The 19053-nt window shown below is 41.8% G+C and overlaps 1 protein-coding gene across 4 annotated transcripts in view; it reads left to right on the top strand.

The window, feature by feature from the left end:
* CACNA1D (calcium voltage-gated channel subunit alpha1 D) overlaps positions 1-19053 on the top strand; it is a 289659-nt gene that overhangs the window by 105390 nt on the left and 165216 nt on the right. For all 4 annotated transcript variants that reach the window (XM_031952057.1, XM_031952049.1, XM_031952040.1 and 1 more), the window contains exons 2-5: positions 12700-12839; positions 15597-15739; positions 17483-17635; positions 18371-18567. In XM_031952057.1, coding sequence (XP_031807917.1) covers positions 17518-17635; positions 18371-18567 — 315 coding nt within the window. In that variant the 5' untranslated portion in view covers positions 12700-12839; positions 15597-15739; positions 17483-17517. The remainder of the gene's footprint in view (positions 1-12699; positions 12840-15596; positions 15740-17482; positions 17636-18370; positions 18568-19053) is intronic.

The raw sequence follows: 19053 nt of genomic DNA on the forward strand, positions 1-19053 counted from the left end.
TCCCTTAGTGACCGTGCTTACTTGTGTGGTTTCCCACCCCAATGCCTGCATTTGGTAGGTCTAAAGTTGCACAGAACGATTGTAGAGAAACCAAGTTTAGGCACTATGCTTACAAGTCTGGAAAGCCTTATTATTTGTTAATTACTGATGAGTTTTTAGAGATATAATTGCCTCAGCCTTTTCAGATGACATTAGTATTAAGAGAACCCTCCAGAATGGGAGTGCAATCTCTTTTTGGTTCTTCAGTGGAACTAAAAGAGACCCAAACTGGTTCTCCAGAAACTAATGACCCAACAGAGGCAAGAGACCCCTGGAACTGATTAATCTGCATTCTATGACAGCATCTCTCCTGGGAAATTTGTGCTTTTAATCTGGGAAGACTTCTAGGAGGGGGAGAATGATGGATTTGGCAATAAGCAGATAATAACCCATGGGACAAAGGAGAGAACTTCAGACCTTATCCTGAAGCCTGCAGGCTGCTGGGGGTTCATCTCACATCATGTCCAGAGTTTTTTGGTGTTGCTGAATTGTTTTGGTCATTTTCAGTCATGACTGACTGTTTGTGACCCCAATTTGGGGTTTTCTTCACAAAGACTGGAGTGGTTTGCTGTTTCCTTTTCCAGCTCATTTTACAGATGATGCCACTGAGGCAAACAGGGTAAATTGACTTGCCTAGGATCATACAGCCAGATTTGAACTTGGGAAGATGTTTTGCTGACCCCAGGTCAGGCACTCTACCCACTGCATTGCCACTTAGCTGCTTACCACAGTGGGAAGTATTTAAAAGGATAAATGAGGTCTTTTATAAAAAGGAAACATCTCCAACCATTTTTATCCTTCACAAATCTATATGGCTTTAAGCTGAATTTATTTAAAATGGGATCCATCTTCATCATATCAATCCCACTTCACCCCAGTACTGGATAAGAAAAACTCATTTGGACTTCACAGGCAAGCTTTGCTGTGCTCAGAGAGAGAGAGAGCTGGATCTGTTGTATACATGAGCCTTAATGATTCAGCTAGATTGTTCTTTTTTTTTTCTGCAGTAAGTAATTCCCAGAGTCTCCAAATGAATTTTAAAAAGAGTCAAGCACTTGCTATGTGCCACGCACTGTGTTAATGCTGAGGATGAAAATGCAGAAGTGTTTCAAAAAATTTTAGAGTGGAACAAAGGGAGAGGTTACACATAGGGGAGCAGTAAAGCATGCTTTGGTTTGGGAGCTCACTGGGATGAGAAGTGAGCAGTCCATTGAAACACCCTTTCTGAGATGCAAAAGGACTTCAGCTACTCTAGCTCATAACCAGAAAAGATCTCTTTCATAGTACCCCACACTGTCTTTCAGCCTTCAGTCTTGACTTCTAACAAGAGGGAATTTTATGCACCTCCCATTCTACTTTGAGACATTTCTAATCACAAGGAAATTGGGTGGCAGATTTCTTACACCAAGCCATTGTGCAGCTCCCATCCATGTTCCCAACTCCTCTTCTCTGTGACCAAATAAAAGAGAACTTCTTTATCCGTGTTACAGCCCAATCAGGTACTTGAAAGGCAGGTGTCCTGTTTCTTCAAGTTGGCTCATCTACAGGCCTAACACTGCCTTTTTTATCACCCAGTCATCATATGGTATGATCTGACTAAGCTCTGGAGAGAAAAGAGATCGCAAGTCCTAAATTGATGCCAAGAGCCACAAGCATCAACGGCATTTTCAGTGTCGTGGAAAGATTCCTCAAAAATACAAGCTAAAGACAAACAAGTAGGTTTAAAATGTGTCCTCAAGGTACTCTCCTGTAGTGGCCAGCTAGGAAGGAGAGGTGTGTGTTATTATTATTATTGAAGGATATGAGTGTTTTTACTGTAAATATTAATTAGGGTTAAACCCCCTTTTCTATGTAACCTAGTAAATAAAATAAAAAGTAAAGGAGAACTGCAAAATTAATCTGCCCTTTTTAGCTCCTGTTGTTACTTTAAGATGTTGCGATATAATACCTGAAACCAGGAATTGGTGGCTGGAGTGTGAACTGGATGAGAATGATTCATAACTGCAGGCTTATAGATTAAGATGGGAGGGACCTCAGAGGCCGTCTTCATTTTTCACATGAGGAAACTGAAGCTCAATGAAGGCAAAAGGACTTGCCCAAGTTCATACATGGAGCTGGGATCAGAGCAAATCTTGTCTTCTGCCTCTAAATCCAGTATTCTTCTCCTGACTTTATCATTCTCATGAACACAATTCTAGAACAAAATTATTCCATGGCAGGCAATGAATTCAGTGTTTTGGAGCTTGGATAAATTACAATCTCTGCAAGGTGAGGAATTTGAGGAAAATCTTTAAAAACAAGAAATTTCATCTCTAAATGAGCTTGCAGAATACCATGGGTGTATGGATAAAAGGATGTGTGCAAGTATGAGTATGAGAGAGAGTGTGTGTGTGTGTGTGTGTATTCTATACATATAATTAGATCAGCATGGTGGATATTTTTGCTATTTTTGAAGATTTGGAGAAATAGATTATTGGGATTTTAAATTCACAGATGTGCCAAATTTAAAGTATACAATGTAACCTTTGTGTCAAGCGCATCTTGTTCTGTAGCACAGTCTTAGTTTCAATGTTGCCCTTTTCCTCTCATTACTTGGCTCAGCCCCCACCCAGCTATCTGGAAGAATCTTTCTGCCAGATATCTTGGCATAGACACCTATCTTTCAAGTGCACTGGACACAGCAGACATGACAAGTTTTATTAGAGACCAAGAAAGGAAAAGAACTGCCCCCTCCTGCAAAAGCTTAGAATGACTCCAAGCCCTTTGTATCCCAAAGAGATCTAAAGGAGGGAAAGGGATCCATATGTGCATGTAAATGTTTGTTGCAGCTGTTTTTGTAGTGGTGAGGACCTGGGAACTGAGTGGCTGCTCATCAATTGGAGAATGGCTGAATAAATTATGGGATATGAATGTTATGGAATATTATTGTTCTATACGAAATGACCAGCAGAATGATTTCAGAGAGGCCTGGGAAGACTGACATGAATTGATGCTGAGTGAAATGAGCAGAGCCAGGAGATCATTGTACACAACATCAACAAGATTATACAATGATCAATTCTGATGGATGTGGCTCTTTTCAACAATGAAATAAATGAGGCCAGTTCCAGTGATCTTGTGTTGGAGAGAGCCATCTACATCCAGAGAGAGGATTGTGGCAACTGAGGGTGGATCATAACATAGCATTTTCATTCTTTTTGTTGTAGTATGCTTGCATTTTGCTTTCTTTCTCACTTTTTTTTCCTTTTTGATCTGATTTTTCTTGAGCAGCACAATAATTGTAGAAATATGTATAGAAGTATTGCCTTGTTTAACATATATTGGATTACTTGCCATCTAGAGGAAGGGATGGGTAGAAGGGGAGGAAAAATTTGGAACACAACGTTTTGCAAAGGTCAGTGTTGAAAAATTATCCATGCATGTTTTGAAAATAAAAGCTTTAATAAAAAAAAAAGTGACTCCAAACCCCTTTCAGGTAACACATCCCAGATTCATGCAGGATGCCAGGGGTTAGAGTACTGGTTTAGCAGGGGTCACTCTGGGAGAACTTTGACTAATCAGCTTGTGTTGCCATCTCTCCAGTTGTCCTTACTTCTGTTTTCATCTTGTTACTTCACTGGATGTATAAAAGGAACATAAAGAGTGTGAGATTTGGAATCAGATGGCTTGGGTCAAATGCTCAAATGCCAGTTACTTACCTGTGAGACCTTGGACAAATTAGGTAACTTCTTGAAGCCTTGGTTTCCTCATCTGTAAAATAGGGTAGTGGACTAGATGGCCTCTGAGGTCCCATCTTCAGATAGGGCTCACCATTTGTGGCACTCTTGTAGAAGAATTAATCCCGTCCCCATTTTACACATGTGGAAGGTGGAGTTCAGAGAGGCAAAAAAAAAAAAAAAAACAAAACCCCAAACCCTCCCAGTCAAACTGACAGATAACTAATGTCAGAATCCTCTCAACTCTGGCTTTCTCAGCATAAGGCACTGTACAGCTCTGGCAGTATAGGAAGCATGTCTTCCCCCTTTATTTCTCTGGGATTTTCTTGAGTGCTCAGTTCAGTGATTAGGATAGGAGATCATGGAAACCAGACTGGATCCTGATGCTTCATCCCTCTATCATATAACCAGTTCCAGCTTCTCATTCTCCCAGTCTCCATCAGCACTTCTTCCTTTCTTCAGCCTCTTCCTTTCCTCTCCTCAGCCTCTTCCTCTCCTCAAGCCTCTTCCTCTGGTGAGTTCCTTCCTGGAACCTCCATCTGAAGAAGCTCTGGATTTCCAAACCACTTTTCCACCTTGCCCCCATATGGGTACTTCCTGTGCCGCCTTCCTGCCTCCTCCAGCCCTTTTACAATTCCCTTTTTGGTATTCCTCTTTTAAAATGTAATCTTCTTAAAAGTTGGGAATGTTTTTCTTTTGTTTGTATTTTATTAACACAATCTCTAGCACAGAGTAAGTCCTTTAATATGTGGCTTATCTAATCTTATACATCAATGTTGTATTGATATATCTGCATATTTGAGAGCCTCAACCCTTTAAAGGTCTTGTTTTGAGCATGGGTCCAGTGAATGCTGGTTTGTTACTGCTTACTAATTTCATACCAAAGGAACATTTGTATAAGTCAAACTGTCCAGGAGCACAGTTGAAAACACTACTATAACCTCTGATTCTTAGTGAATCGCATTACAGCAAAAGTTGGTTAATCCAGCATTTTGTTAACAGAAAATCTCTATTAACTATACTCTTCAAATCCACAGTGCAGTATTCGTTAATTTTCATTAAATAAATTATTTCTTTACTGAAAGAACTGGGAGATGTTGAGCTGCTGTCAGGGATCATTGAAAGATTTTGGAGAGATGTCACAAGATCAGAGGAAAGGAAAATGCTCACAATTTCAAAAAAAGTGAAGAGAGTAGAGTTTTCAAATTATAGGTCAGCATCCTTGACTTTTATTTGGCAAAATTTCAGCCTATAACATCATATAAATGGTTTGTGAGCATTTAGAAAACAAAGAATGCAGGGATCATTAAGAGACAACATGGCCCACCAGATTAATATTATTTCCTTTTTGGGAAGAAAACATTCACAAGATTGCTACAAGGGAAGTGGTTGATCAGGGAAATGCTTTAGATACTGGTTGCCTAACATTTAACAGAACCTCTCCTGTTATTATTATGGATAAGATGAAGAGACAGCAACTAGATAACACAAGCAGGTGGATTCAGAACTAGCTAAATAACCAGGACCAGAGTAGTCATTGGTGGGTCGCTGCTGACCTGGAGGGAGTTTGCCTCTGGCATAGATCACAGGCCTACCGAATTAGAGCTGGAAGGGGCCTGAGAGGTTATCGATCCCTTCACTGGGATGAGAAGCTGAGGCCCAGAGATATTAAATAAGTACCTGAGGGTCCCGCAGGTGGTGAGAATCCGAGGCAGGCTTCGAGGCCAGATCCTCCGACTACAGACAGAGCTAGTGCTTTCTGCGTCACAGGGAGGTCCTACGGACAGAATGCTGGGGGCAGAGCCTCGAGTTCGAACTCAGGATCAGACATTTAGACCTTGGGCAAGTAACTAAACGCTTTCTTTTAAATCAGTCAGTCTATGAACATTAAGTGCCTACTAGCTAACGTGCAGAGAGTACAAAAAGGGGCCAGGGCCAGTCCTCCTTGAGTTCACAATTTAACGGAAAAAACAACAAGCAAACAAATATATAAAAAACAAACTACATGTAGGATAAACAGGAGATAATGCGACACAACCGCCGAGTCCGAGCTGGACAAAGGTCACCTGCCGAGCGGCTTCCAGGCTGAGGGGAACTGCGGCTTGTGGGACTAAGAGTTTTCTGCTTAGTTACTTCCCCCACTAACCACGGTGACCATCCCCGTCGCGGGGGCTTCTAACATTAAGCCCCAAAGTCTATCCCGAAGGCGGGACTTACCTCAGGCCCCGTGAGGCGTCGGGACTTCGGGCATGGGGCTGGCGGCGGGATGCTCTGCGCCTGCGCTCTGGCTCCCGAGGCTGGCGGCGGGATGCTCTGCGCCTGCGCTCTGGCTCCCGAGGCTGGCGGCGGGATGCTCTGCGCCTGCGCTCTGGCTCCCGAGGCTGGCGGCGGGATGCTCTGTGCCTGCGCTCTGGCTCCAAAGATTGGCGGCTTTAGGGCCTGGGGCAAGGGCGGGTCCCTACAGACTGCCAGAGGCTGGCGGGAAGGAACAATGCGCCCAGTACCCCAAGCGGAGCTCCGGCACCCCAAGCGGAGCTCCGGCACCCCAAGCGGAGCTCCGGTACCTCAAGCTACTCGTAGCCTCAGGCGGGAGCACACCCAATATGGTTTCCCAAAGTAAGCTGTGCGCATGCGCCGTAACATGTGACGTCGTAATAACAGCTGGCCGGTGTGGCTCTGCGCCTGCGCACTATCCAAAATGCCCGTGGGGGGGCTTGCTTCCGGCCTTTGTTTTTACTTCCGGCAGGTGGCTTCCCGCCTCGGTTCGACGACGCCCGAGGGGAGGCTAGAGGCCAGGGTTTGGCCCAGACCTGGGAAGAAGCAGGGTATGAGGCTTGGGGCCTCTGTTGGGTTGGTGGGCCAGGCCTGGCTGGGCCCGGGAGTGACTGAACCTCGGGATTTAGGCCCTTCCTCGGGGCTGATGGCTTGGATTCTTCCTGAGCATCCCTGCCTCCTCTCCCCCTCTTCCTTAGTTCTGTCGATAAAAATATACAAGTGCGCGAACTTCTCTAACCTCAAGGAGCTTCTATGTTAATGGGGGCGAGGCCGGAGCAGAAGGCATTTGCGGGACTTGGGTTTAGTTCCCAGCCGGGGAAGGGAGGCCTGGCCTGAGAAAGCAGAGTCTGGGCGTGATCATAAAAGAGCCTTGCAAGTCTTTTTTAATTGGGAAGCCTGGGAGTGGGCTCGAGCTGGGGGCTTCCGGGCTGCCTGGGGGCCTGCGGGAGGGGGAGGGGGGAAGGGAGAGGCTTTCCAGCAGCCCCCATTGCGCATGAGCCAACCAAACTCCGGATCCTGCTCCGCCCCCAAGAGGGGGAGGGGAGGGGGGAAGGCCGGCACCTGGGGCAGCCACGTGTTTCTGCACGTGCCTCTCCTAGACTCTCGGGTCGGTCTTTCTCTGGCTGCACAAACACCTGACGTCACTTCTCAGCCTCCAGGCTCAGCGGCTAAGGAGCCAAATACAAGGCAGCTCCTGCCTTCCAGGAGCTTCTATTCTGAATGGGAAAAGCTGGGTCTGGTTTGCGCCCGGATGCAGGCCAACCTAAATCAGCACGTGGCCGTCAGTCCCGCCCCTCCTGCCCCGCCCTGACTGCCTTTTGGGAGGCTGTTCCCAGCCTTCCTCCCTCCTCAGGCCTCGAGGCTTCCTTTTCAGGTGCCACTCAAGGCCCAGCTTTCCAAAAGAAGCGCCCCTCCCCCTTTCTCGCCCCCTCCCCCTTTCTCGCCCCCTCCCTCGGTGCCGGTGCATTTCCCTCTTAGCCCCAGCTTTTCCTGTATGTAAGATGTTTGTTTGCTATGTCCCCTCTCAGTCCTCTTGAGTCCCCCCTCAAGAGCGGAGGCAGGGTTTTTTTTTGCCTTTCTTTGTGTCCTCGGTGCTTAGCGTGGAGCCTGGCACACAGCAAGCGCTTAATAAATGTCTACAACGGGTTTGGGAAAGCGGTCTCTTGTAGTGTTTGGGGTAAGGAGGTCGTGCCCTCCCGGACAAGCCACAGGATGCCCCAAATGCAGCAGGAGAGCCACGGAAATTTGCCTGGAAAGGGATCTTGAAGATGGAGAGCTGACACTAGGCAGAGCCACCACAAGCTACTGTTGCGGTACCCTTCGTATTTTAGAGGGGACAGAATTTAACTGAAAAGTAGGAAATGCCCTTATGACAGGGGCTGTCCAAGAGGAGAAGAGGCTCCTCATAAGGCAGTGAAGGGCTTCAAGTCTGGGCAGCACCGCAGTGCTACAAGGAAACAAAGGGGCCCGGTTTGGTCTCTTGAGTCTTACACTTTGGTGACTGCCATGTTTTGAGGCCACAGGACCCATTTTTTCTTGACTCTTCATCTTGATGACCTCATCGACTCCCATGGGTTCATTTATTATCTTTATGCAGCAGACTCACAAATCTACATATCCACCCATCATACTCTAGTCTTGCAGCCTTTTAATTGCCTGCTGGGACATCCTGGCCTAGGAGAGATTCTACAGACATCTAAGATGCAAGTAATAAAGGTGACTCACTTCCTTTTCCCCCAAACTCATCCGCCTCCTCTATTTGTGTTAGAGGTGAAAATAGAACCCAGGTCCTCCAGTCCCATTCAGAGTTTCTTGCGTTTATACCATGTAGGATGTGAACATTGACTGCTTTATGATCACACTCAGAATCTCAGATTTCTTTGGCCAGACCTCCCTCCTCCCGCAGGTAAACTTATTTTAAAGTTAACACCTAAACCCAAGTCATACAAATACTTTTTGCTCCTGTCTCACCATTATCATATAAGCTCCTTGAGGTTAGAGATGGTCTCACTTTTATATTTTTATCAACAGAGCTATCACATGGGTGCTTAATACTTTTTTCATTTATTCATTCATTCAGCCCATCTTTCTAGAGTGATTTTAAATTACCCCCCTTCATGCACTTTATGTTCCAGTTTAGATGGGCCTGCTTGCTGTTCCTTGTACAGAACATTCCATCTTCTACTTCTATTTCTACAGATTGTCCCCGATGTTTAGAATATTTAACCTTTAAATCTCTACTTCAGGGATTCTTAAACTTTTCATTCTTTTCTTTTTTTTTTTTTTTTTAAATGGACCCTTTGACAATTATTCTGGTGAAGTCTTATGAACTCCTTTTCAGAATAATGCTTTTAAATACCCCAAATAAAATACATGAAATTTCCAAGGAATGCAATTCTATTAAAATACAATTATCAAAATATAAAAACAACCAAATCAAGTTCATGGATCCCAGGTTAAGAATCCCTGCTTTATCCTTTAGAATCCTTAGCTCAAATATAGTGGTAGCTCAAACACTACCACCTGAAAGAAAAGTCTTTCCTGATCTTAGCTCTTAAGGGATCTGCACTTCATCTTTCACACTAGATCTTATTTTGTATTTATCTTGTATACTTTGTTTCATGGGCTATTAGAGTAAAAACAAAAGAAAACAATTTCTCACTAAGTGACTAGCCTACTGATGATGGCCCTTTCCCTATTTAGCTGGGTTGACCCTCAGAGAATAGACCATCTGTTGCTGGGGCAATACTGGAAGCCTTTCCAGCCTGATGGAACCTACCAAAACTTATCCTCAGCTCCTATAACCTGGTTACATTTATACCACAATGAGACCTTAGTGGAAGATTGTGGAAACCTTTCTGTTGCTGGGGCAATACTGGAAGCCTTTCCAGCCTGATGGAACCTACCAAAACTTATCCTCAGCTCCTATAACCTGGTTACATTTATACCACAATGAGACCTTAGTGGAAGATTGTGGAAGCCTTTCTGTTGCTGGGGCAATACTGGAAACCTTTCCAGCCTGATGGAACCTACCAAAACTTATCCTCAGCTCCTATAATCTGGTTACCTTTATACCACAATGAGACCTTAGAGGAAGATTGTGGAAGCCTTTCTCTTTTACTAACATTCTACCTGTGTCGTAAGGTTTCAAGACATGCAAAACAACAGTCTCTAAAGAATGAAAAATCGATAGTACACAGAGGGAAATGGGGAGGCATATGGTGGCACATTCAGTAAACATTTATTAATTGTTCACTCTGTGCCATGAACCATGAGATAATAGGAAGAGACTGTACAAATCCTGCCAAAACTCCACAAAGAAAATCGGTATACGATCAAGACCTGAAGATTTATAATTATATTAAAAATTACAATAAGTAACCTTTAGAAATTATATTTTCCCTGTTGGATATAGTTAAGGTATAATCGCAGTGTGTGTGTATGTATGTATGTGTATAATTTAAATAAGGGCTAGATAAATAGCTGACATATGAGTTCTTTTGTCCTTTCCTCCCTAAAATGATCTGTGGACCTTTTCACTGGGTATACTTCATTTACGTGGTTTTCATTCCTTTTGGTTTTTTTTTTTTATCCAGTTGGTATATTTTAAAAAATATAAGTGTTTTCAACTTTATCTGTAAAATAGCTCTTGCATTCAGACTTTCCTTTCTATTTCTGCCATCCTTATTACCTCTCATAGAGAGATTAATCTCCCATCTAATCTTTGTGCCTCTACTTTCTTTTTTAAATTCATGTCACATATTACTGACAGGTCAGTTTCCCACATATATAAGTTGGTTCATGTCACAGTCCTGTGACATAAAAAAAAATCTTTGGTGATTCTTCATCATCTGCCAGATAAAGTCCTAACCCTTTAGCTGGCCATTTAATATTCTCCACAATCTGGTTTCATTTAACCTTTTCAGATTTTTTTTTTCATACTGTTCCTTTTATATACTTTTGGTAGTCTCTCTGGAATATCTTGTTTTCAAAACTTCTGCTTTCCCCTCTATGCTTGAAATACATTTCCTTTCCCTCCTTTCCTACCCACCTAAAAATATGCTATTCATCTTTCAAAGTTTAATTCAAATGCCATCTCTTCCTCACAACTTTCCCATAAACCTTTTTCTTCCTTCCCCAGACGTAGTTCAAAATTCCTTTTTTAAACTCGCAGAGCACTTTGTTTATATTTCTCATATGGACTTAGCACATCTTGTCTTAATTTTTATGTTTGCCTGATTTTCCTCTGTCAGAAGTTAAGTTCCTTGTAGGAAGAGATAGCCTTCTTTATCTTTATCTCTCCCATTTCCTAGTGCCTCACTATCACATACTCGGTAAATGTCTGTTAAATTTAATTGAATTGGAGTCAGATTAATAATATGAAATATTGAGTGCCTATAAAGTGTTAGTATACCGGAAAGAGAGACATAAAAGTATCCTAGGGAGAAATAAAGACAGACTTTCCTAGGTCAGGGAAAGACACTATACAAATCCTGCCAAAATTCCACAAAGAAGAATTTCTGCTTAAAGAAGTTTTTCTCTGATTAATTTTAGTAGAAGACTCTTGCACAACTCATACCCCCTTTGTTCAGTGTTAAATGATTCTGACTGCAAACTTCTCAGCGTTGCATATAAAGCTGCCCATCTATCTTGCCAGACTTATTTAACATTCTCCACTTCACATACTTTCCATTTCAACCAACTGGGCAAGTCTTCTCCCGTTTCTGAACCTTTATTCCTGTTGCCTAAAATGTCTTCTCATGTCTTATCTCTTATGTAACTTGGGATTGGCCACTCTTTTCCCCTATCTTAGAAGAGTAATCTCCCTCAGCCGTTGCTGGTTTTGGGGTATGGTTGGTTTAGAACAAAAATCCTCTTTCCTGATTACTTTTAAGGAGGAAAGTTGCTCCAAAATGACACTCATCAGATTGGTCCCTTCCTGCCAAATATGGGTTATATAAAAGACCATCACAGATAGTGAATAGCAAGGCAATTTATTAAAATATTTAGTCAACAATAATCAGAATCCTATCATTGAAATGCATTAGAAGAAACCCTAGAGTAAATTGGATATTTAAATAGGAATGAGATCTTGCCCTAAAAGAGAGACATTGATCTCATCTAAGGGAAATTCTCTGAAATTTATAGGGAAGCCTGCTGGAAATCTGGGGCATAATGGGCACCCAGATTTCCGAACTTTTCTTTAGCTTTCAGAAACTTTCTCTTTTCTCCTCACATGCCTGAAGTTGTATCTAAGCAGAGTCTGGGACAACATATGTCTTTTCTCAAAGAAGAAAAGAAAACAAAGGCTCTTCAGAACTTCTACCATGTCCTCATGCAGGAGCCTCTCTGCCAACAAGGGCAGTCTCCTCCAGAATGTCACAGCTCAACCAGAAACCAAGGTTCTCCTTAGAAGCCTTTATCTCCTCAGGGTTCTACTCAGCTCATCATCATTAATGCTTGCTTCCTCAACATTTCATTGGATTTACCCAATTGTGCCAAGTGGCATGGAGGTGAATGGGCTTCTGAGATCTGCTGGTGAGAAGCCTCATTGTAGTTTTTTACTCAGAAATATACTTTAACCCTTTTGCCTGCCACAGTGGAGAAAATATTAGCTTTGGAGACAATGGACCTGAATCCAAGTCCTGACTTGACTGCTTACTCCCAGTGTGATTTGGGGGGAGGCATTTGATTTTCAAGGGCTTCCCACTTATCTGTTTTAAAAAATGAAGGGATAGTCTTATGACCTCTGAGGTTCCTTCCAGCTCTGGGTCTGTTATCCTATAATCCTACTTTCTTCTAAAAGACATTATTACAAAATGTGGCTCTGAACTTCATATATCCCTGTGCTTTTCTGTGTTCAAATTGAAAGGTAGATGAAGAAACATTTATATCCTGATAACATAAATATGTGAAAACCCAGGGATGTTCATTCTATCCCAGGCAGACCCTTTCAAAGGAAACTTATCAGGATAAGTGGCTTAAGTGCATTTAGGTTACCTGGAATTATATGTGTTTACATTTCATTGCTCAAAATAAAAAAGTAAAAATGCCTTCTTACCACAGAAAGGTGGGGGTACTTGTTGAATGGTTTATGTTGATTTAAGTCTGGGTGATAATTTTTGTTTCATCTTTCTCTCTGTTCTTCTTTCTTCCCATTCTCCAACAGGAAAAAGTAGAATATGCCTTCCTGATCATTTTTACAGTTGAAACATTTTTGAAGATTATAGCCTATGGATTATTGTTACACCCTAATGCTTATGTTAGGAATGGATGGAATTTGCTGGATTTTGTAATAGTAATAGTAGGGTAAGTTATTTATGTTTGGGGAACTGTGTGGAAAAGGGGGGTTGGCATGAAATGCTTTTTGTTGTCATTTGTTTTGCTTTTGATTGTTTTGGGGTGGGCTTTCTGGGGGAGATGGAGTGGAATTTTTCCCAGATTTGTATTAGGGGCCTGACTTGAGATCAATTTTAAAAATAGAAGAGCTTTTAAACTCCTTGTGGGAACATATTTGAAATTTACTATCATTTTAATGAGTCCCGCAATGAATGCCCTGTGAAGAAAATCCTTAGCCAAGATTTAATCTGGCTGTGAATATCCACTATGTGGGCCTTGCTAGGGACTAGACTCTAATGAGGATGATTCCTAATACTCATCTTTCTGTTGAATGAAAAGAAAAAAAAGTTTTCCAAGTGGTGTGTGGTACTGTAGTACTTTACCATTATTTTACTTCATCTAAAAATGATTTTTGCTAACTCATGGGAGACTTGGACATACATTAACTAACAACAAGGAATGATTAAATGATGCGAAATGTCTGGCTTTAGATCAATGGTAAGCCAGAAAAGGCAGAGAGGCAGCCATGCCCCACAGATCATTTCATGGTAATGAGGAGATATATCCTAAGGAGGGCCCAAGTTAAAGGAGAACTTCAGGTCTGCACTTCACTTATGACTATGTGTAGCTCTGACCAGCAATATAGCCTCTACCAGAGCAGGAAATTGATGCCTTGGGGGCCACTTTCTTAGATGATGGCCTTCCCTTCTTTGTGTTTACACATTTTGTGTGTAATTTGCTTACACAAATTGTGCCTAATAATGAAGCTTTACCACCAAAGCTGCCTCCTTCAGTTGTATTTGTCAGGCTGTACAGGAGTCCTTAACCATTCTTGGGTCTAGATTTGGATCACATTGGATTGTTGTCTTCTGAGGTTTACCGCGGCCCAATGGTATGTAACCAAACCTCCTATAAACTATGAGGACCTTGCAGTCACATGTTAGATACTAGCAAACCGATCAATGACCATCAAAATACTTAGCTCCTCCACACATGTGTGCATGTGCGCGCGCGCGCACACACACACACACACACACACACACACATACACACACACACAAACAAATATTTTTTTAGAGGCTTTCACTGCTTTCTTTTTTTAGGAGGTTAGGACTGGAATCCTAAGGGCGAGGATTGCATGGGCCCAGCAGTGGTGAGCAGACGCCCTCTTGAGGTTATTAGGTAGATGGACAAAAGAAAGTGTTTGTCAAAGGACTTTTATGTCCACATAGACAAATAAGATATTACTGTGAAGATGTGAAAATCATTGCAAAATATCCCAGGAAGAAACTCCCTTCCATCTTTTATAACAGGTATAGGCTTGGAAGTTCTCAAATAGGCTAGGGCAAATGCTCAGGCAGAACTCTACACAAAAGATGCAGGTCTGGGTTCTCTTACCATATATCCAGTTTTGCTGTGTTCACTCTTTGCTTAGACTTTTAATAGGCAGGTAGAAATGGGAATAATAATCACTTATACCAATGTTTTATTCTGCTAAAATACTTACATTTCAAAATTCCCATTCATTTTATTGTTAAAACCACCAGGAAGATAAGACAGATATTAATATTCTTTTGTTATAGTTGAGGAGAAGCTAATTGACTTGACCAGAGTCCCATGGCTATTCTCAGTGGAGCTATGATTAGAATAGATTTCATGACTTTTGCTGCATTGCTTTTTAATAGTATGATGAGTTACTGGGTTCTCTTTCTCTCTTTGTCTCTGTCTCTGTCTCTCCTCTCCCCATCTTCTTCCTCTTCTTTCTTTCCCCTCCCTCCCTTTCCCTCCTCCTTCTCTCTTCTTCTTCTTCTTCTTCTTCTTCTTCTTCTTCTTCTTCTTCTTCTTCTTCTTCTTCTTCTTCTTCTTCTTCTTCTTCTTCTTCTTCTTCTTCTTCTTCTTCTTCTCTCTCTCTCTCTCTCTCTCTCTCTCTCTCTCTCTCTCTCTCTCTCTCTCTCTCTCTCTCTATTTCTCTCTCTCTCTCTCATCCTACCCTCATATCTAGTGATCACAATTAGGCTTTGTAGATAGTACATGAAGTTGAGCTCTGTTCTTCCAGTAAGTAAGCTTGCAAGGTGAAGAATCTGGTATGCCAGTGTCTTATCTTAATTAAAAAACAAAATATACTTGAATTATGGAAAATACCCAGGAGACATTAGATTCCTTGAAGTGGTTAAGTTCCTGCCCCAGTGTCTCACATGGATGCCTTGTGATATGAAAAAAGTTATAACCATTCTCTTGATATAAGAGTCTCAAGACCATCCTTGAAGAAATTGGACAGTTATTGTTGATAGTTATACTGAGTCTTCTAGAAATGAGGCAAGTCACATTAGCTCTCAGGGCCTTGGTTTCCTCTGCTCTGATATGCAGAGGTTCAAATCAGGGGAGCCTTCAGGTCCCTTTCAGCTCAGCATTCCTGTGGTTCTTTGAGGATGCTATTCTGGGTTTGGGTGGGAAAAATGCAAATAAAATTGTATCCTGAAAAATGGTCAGGGGACTTCACACTTAGTTCCCCTTGTTTTAGAGATGAAAGTACTTTTTTAATGTACTATCACACCACACAACTTTCCCCAGTACTCTTTTGTGTGTACTCTTAGAGATATTCCCTATATCTACCCTTATTTAAATTACAATTTGGTGAAATTATCCCTTGTCTGAAAATACCAGTGGTCATTGTGTTTTAGCTCCTTGGGTGATACAATTTACTCTTTCTCTCTCTTTTTCTTTCAGATTGTTTAGTGTAATTTTGGAACAATTAACCAAAGAAACAGAAGGAGGTAACCACTCTAGTGGCAAATCAGGCGGTTTTGATGTCAAAGCCCTCCGCGCCTTTCGAGTGTTGAGACCACTTCGGCTAGTATCAGGAGTGCCCAGTAGGTTCTGTTCCTTTTCTTGACCCTCTTAGAGTTGGTGGTTGGTAGGTCTATTCAGGTCACGTTTCAAATTTCTCAGTGATGATTTGGAATAGAAAGAGATGGACGGGTGGCTTTCTCAAAAAGTAGTTATCTGAGTGAGGAACTGTTTTAGGGGCTCATATAATGTAAACCAATCCAAATGTCAGGGGAGAAGTGACTCTCTTTGAAAGCAATTGAAAGTGGGCCCCTGCCTTATTCTTAGGTACCAGACAACTAGGCAACTCCATTCTTCGTTGTTTGTTATACTTTTGTGTTATAATATCCTGTTAGAACTTAAAATTCAACATGTCTACAACTCAATTCATCATCTTTACACCAAAGGTCTTCTCCCCCCACTCAGCTTCTTCTCTTGACCACTTTATTTCTGTTAATGGTACCACCATTTTTTATCACCTGTACATGAAATCTGATTCTTCCTTGTTCTTTATGCCTAACAACCTTTCAGCTTCCAAGTCCTGTTGATTTTTCCTTCATAATATTTTCTGTATCATTTTCTTTTTTTTTTTTTTCATTTCTATAGTTACCACTTTAGTTCAGGCTCTAACTTCTTACCTGAACTATTGTAATAGCCTCCTAATTGCCTCCAGATTTCATATTTCTAATTCATCCTCAATACCACAGGACCACATTAATCTTCACATTTGAAGATGGTTGTACTCCAGCTCCTAAAGGAGGGATGGTTTTAAGAGAGGGAAGATTATGGAGTTTCATTTTGGACATGTTTGAGATGTCTGTAATTCAGACATTTAGAGATATCCAGCTCATGATGAGGGATTTAGCTCAGTCTGTCCAAGCTGGATGGATAGATCTGGAAGTTATTTATATAGAAATAATAATTAAACCTAATGAGATAAATTATAACAATAATAATGATGACATATATGTCCTTTAAAAGTTTATAAAGTGTTATACACCCATATTCTCTTTTGAGTCTCACAACAATTCTGTAAGGTAGATAATGCAGCTATTATTCCATTTCACATAACAGAAAGCTGAGACTCAAGAAGATGCCCTCACTTACCCATGGTTGCCCTATAAGTGTCAGAAATGGGATTTTAACTGTGGTCTTCCTGACTCCAGATCTAACATCTGCCATATCAGATACCATAAAGGAAATGAACAAAGTCTTGGGAGTGCCCATGTTTAGGGGGCTGGGATGTGAGTGTCAGCCCAGCAAAGGAGACTGTTAAAGAGAAGAACCAGAGAAGAGCCCTGAGGCCTGGAGGAATAGGCAGGAGTTGGTAGTACTCAGTTATGTATCAAATGCGGCAAAGAGGATGAAGGCTGAGAATAGGCCATCAGATCAGTCAACTGGAAGAGAGAAGGTTCAGTTGAACAGTATCTTTGGAAGCTAAACTGCGCAAAATCACCATTTCTGTCTATTCATTTGTAAAATACAGAGACTAGATAATATTAACAATCTCAACTCGGTCTATTTTTACATATATTTATATTTAATGAAATATGTCTTATCTTTCTATACATATACACATTTTGTCCTGTAAGTTAGCTTAAATATGTGTATGAGAAATGTCTCACCCCGTATTGACTTTGTTGTCATCGACAATAAATAAGGAGCCTATTTTCTCTGGTTTTTATGATTATGGGATTTTGATTAAGGGTAGAACAACCTCTGGAAAACATTATTCATGGAGTCTCTTCTGAGCCCATAAGCAGTATATTTTTCTCTCTCTTTCCTAGGTTTACAAGTTGTCCTGAATTCCATTATAAAAGCCATGGTTCCCCTCCTCCACATTGCCCTTTTGGTATTATTTGTAATCATAATCTATGCTATTATAGGATTGGAACTTTTTATTGGGAAAATGCACAAATCTTGTTTTTTCACTGATACAGGTAAGTAATGAAAATGGCAACTATCCTATTAAAATATTCTGTCATTCTCAACCAGTTAAAAAAGCTTTAGTTATTTTGGAGGATGAGTAAGATGCAACCAAAACAGTCAGATAGTTAAAAGCATCCTAGTATCAGCTAATTAGAATATATGGCTCAGTGTATTGCTCTTCTGTAACTTTGTGAGCTGATGGTGACCTCTGTGTGTGTGTGTGTGGGGGGGGGAGTGTGCCTCACAACAGTTCCATGTTCAGATTCAGCCACTGCCCCGGGAGGGTGGAGTCTATCCTTGTACTTGCTCCTAAACTATTCTCCTCAAATATCTGTCTCATGGATCCTGCCATCAATTCCTTTGAAAAAAGGTATTAGCTGTGAAGAATAACAATACATATTTATAAGCAGCTTAGATTAGTTGATCAGATTAACTATTACTGACCAGGGCCTTGGAGGGGATAGGACTTACCACAGGTAAGTTTTGATGATTGGAAAACTTTTGGACCATGGGAGCCCTGTCTGGGAGATGTTTGGGGGCTTATGATGGGATAATGTGAGGCACTGAATGACCATGAAGGGGAGCTGATGAAAATTCCTTTCTCCTGCCTCTCAAAGATGTGCCTCTTTTGGGATTTTCATCCAGAGCCTGCCAGGGGGTTCAGGAATTGTTTTCCTGTATGTTGCTACGATGCTCTGTTTTTGCCCCACGGCCAGGATGGTGATCCCCTCTGGGTTTGTTTGCAGATATCTTAGCCGAAGACGACCCAGCACCTTGTGCGTTCTCAGGGAATGGGCGCCAGTGCACCGCCAATGGCACGGAATGTAGAAGTGGATGGGTTGGACCAAACGGAGGCATAACCAACTTTGATAATTTTGCCTTTGCAATGCTTACTGTTTTCCAATGTATTACTATGGAAGGCTGGACAGACGTGTTGTACTGGGTAAGTAGCTGGCGATTTGTTGCTTGACCTTGCTTGGATGATTTCTGGTTTGTTAGCATGTCACATTAAGTTCATTGGAGAGATTGATGGAAAAGGGGCCTTAGGAGAAATATGGGTGAGAAGAGGAATAGATGCTTTTCATTGCTCATGCCATGAGATTCTTGGTTTTAGGTAAAGGAGTTTTATTTCCTATGCAGAATTCAAGTTTTAGGTCTGCAGGCCACCCCCTGCTCCTTCCAAATGCCCTATACAAAAGCCTTTGCAGGGAAATGCCTGCTCAGGTGCTATTCCTTAATGAATAAGTTTGCCAGCTGGCTTTTCTCCTCCCTCACTGTGCTACCACTTGGGTCCCATGGGTGGGGTTTGTATTTGTTTCCCTCCCTCCTTGCCTGGCACTGCAAAAGGCTATTAAGGCTTACCTGCTGCAGCCACTAAGAGCTTCTGATGGGGAGAAACACTCTTTGTCCTTCCTTTCTTTAGAGTAGT

This window comes from Sarcophilus harrisii, chromosome 1 (genome assembly GCF_902635505.1).
Source record: "Sarcophilus harrisii chromosome 1, mSarHar1.11, whole genome shotgun sequence".
Classification (NCBI taxonomy): domain Eukaryota; kingdom Metazoa; phylum Chordata; class Mammalia; order Dasyuromorphia; family Dasyuridae; genus Sarcophilus; species Sarcophilus harrisii.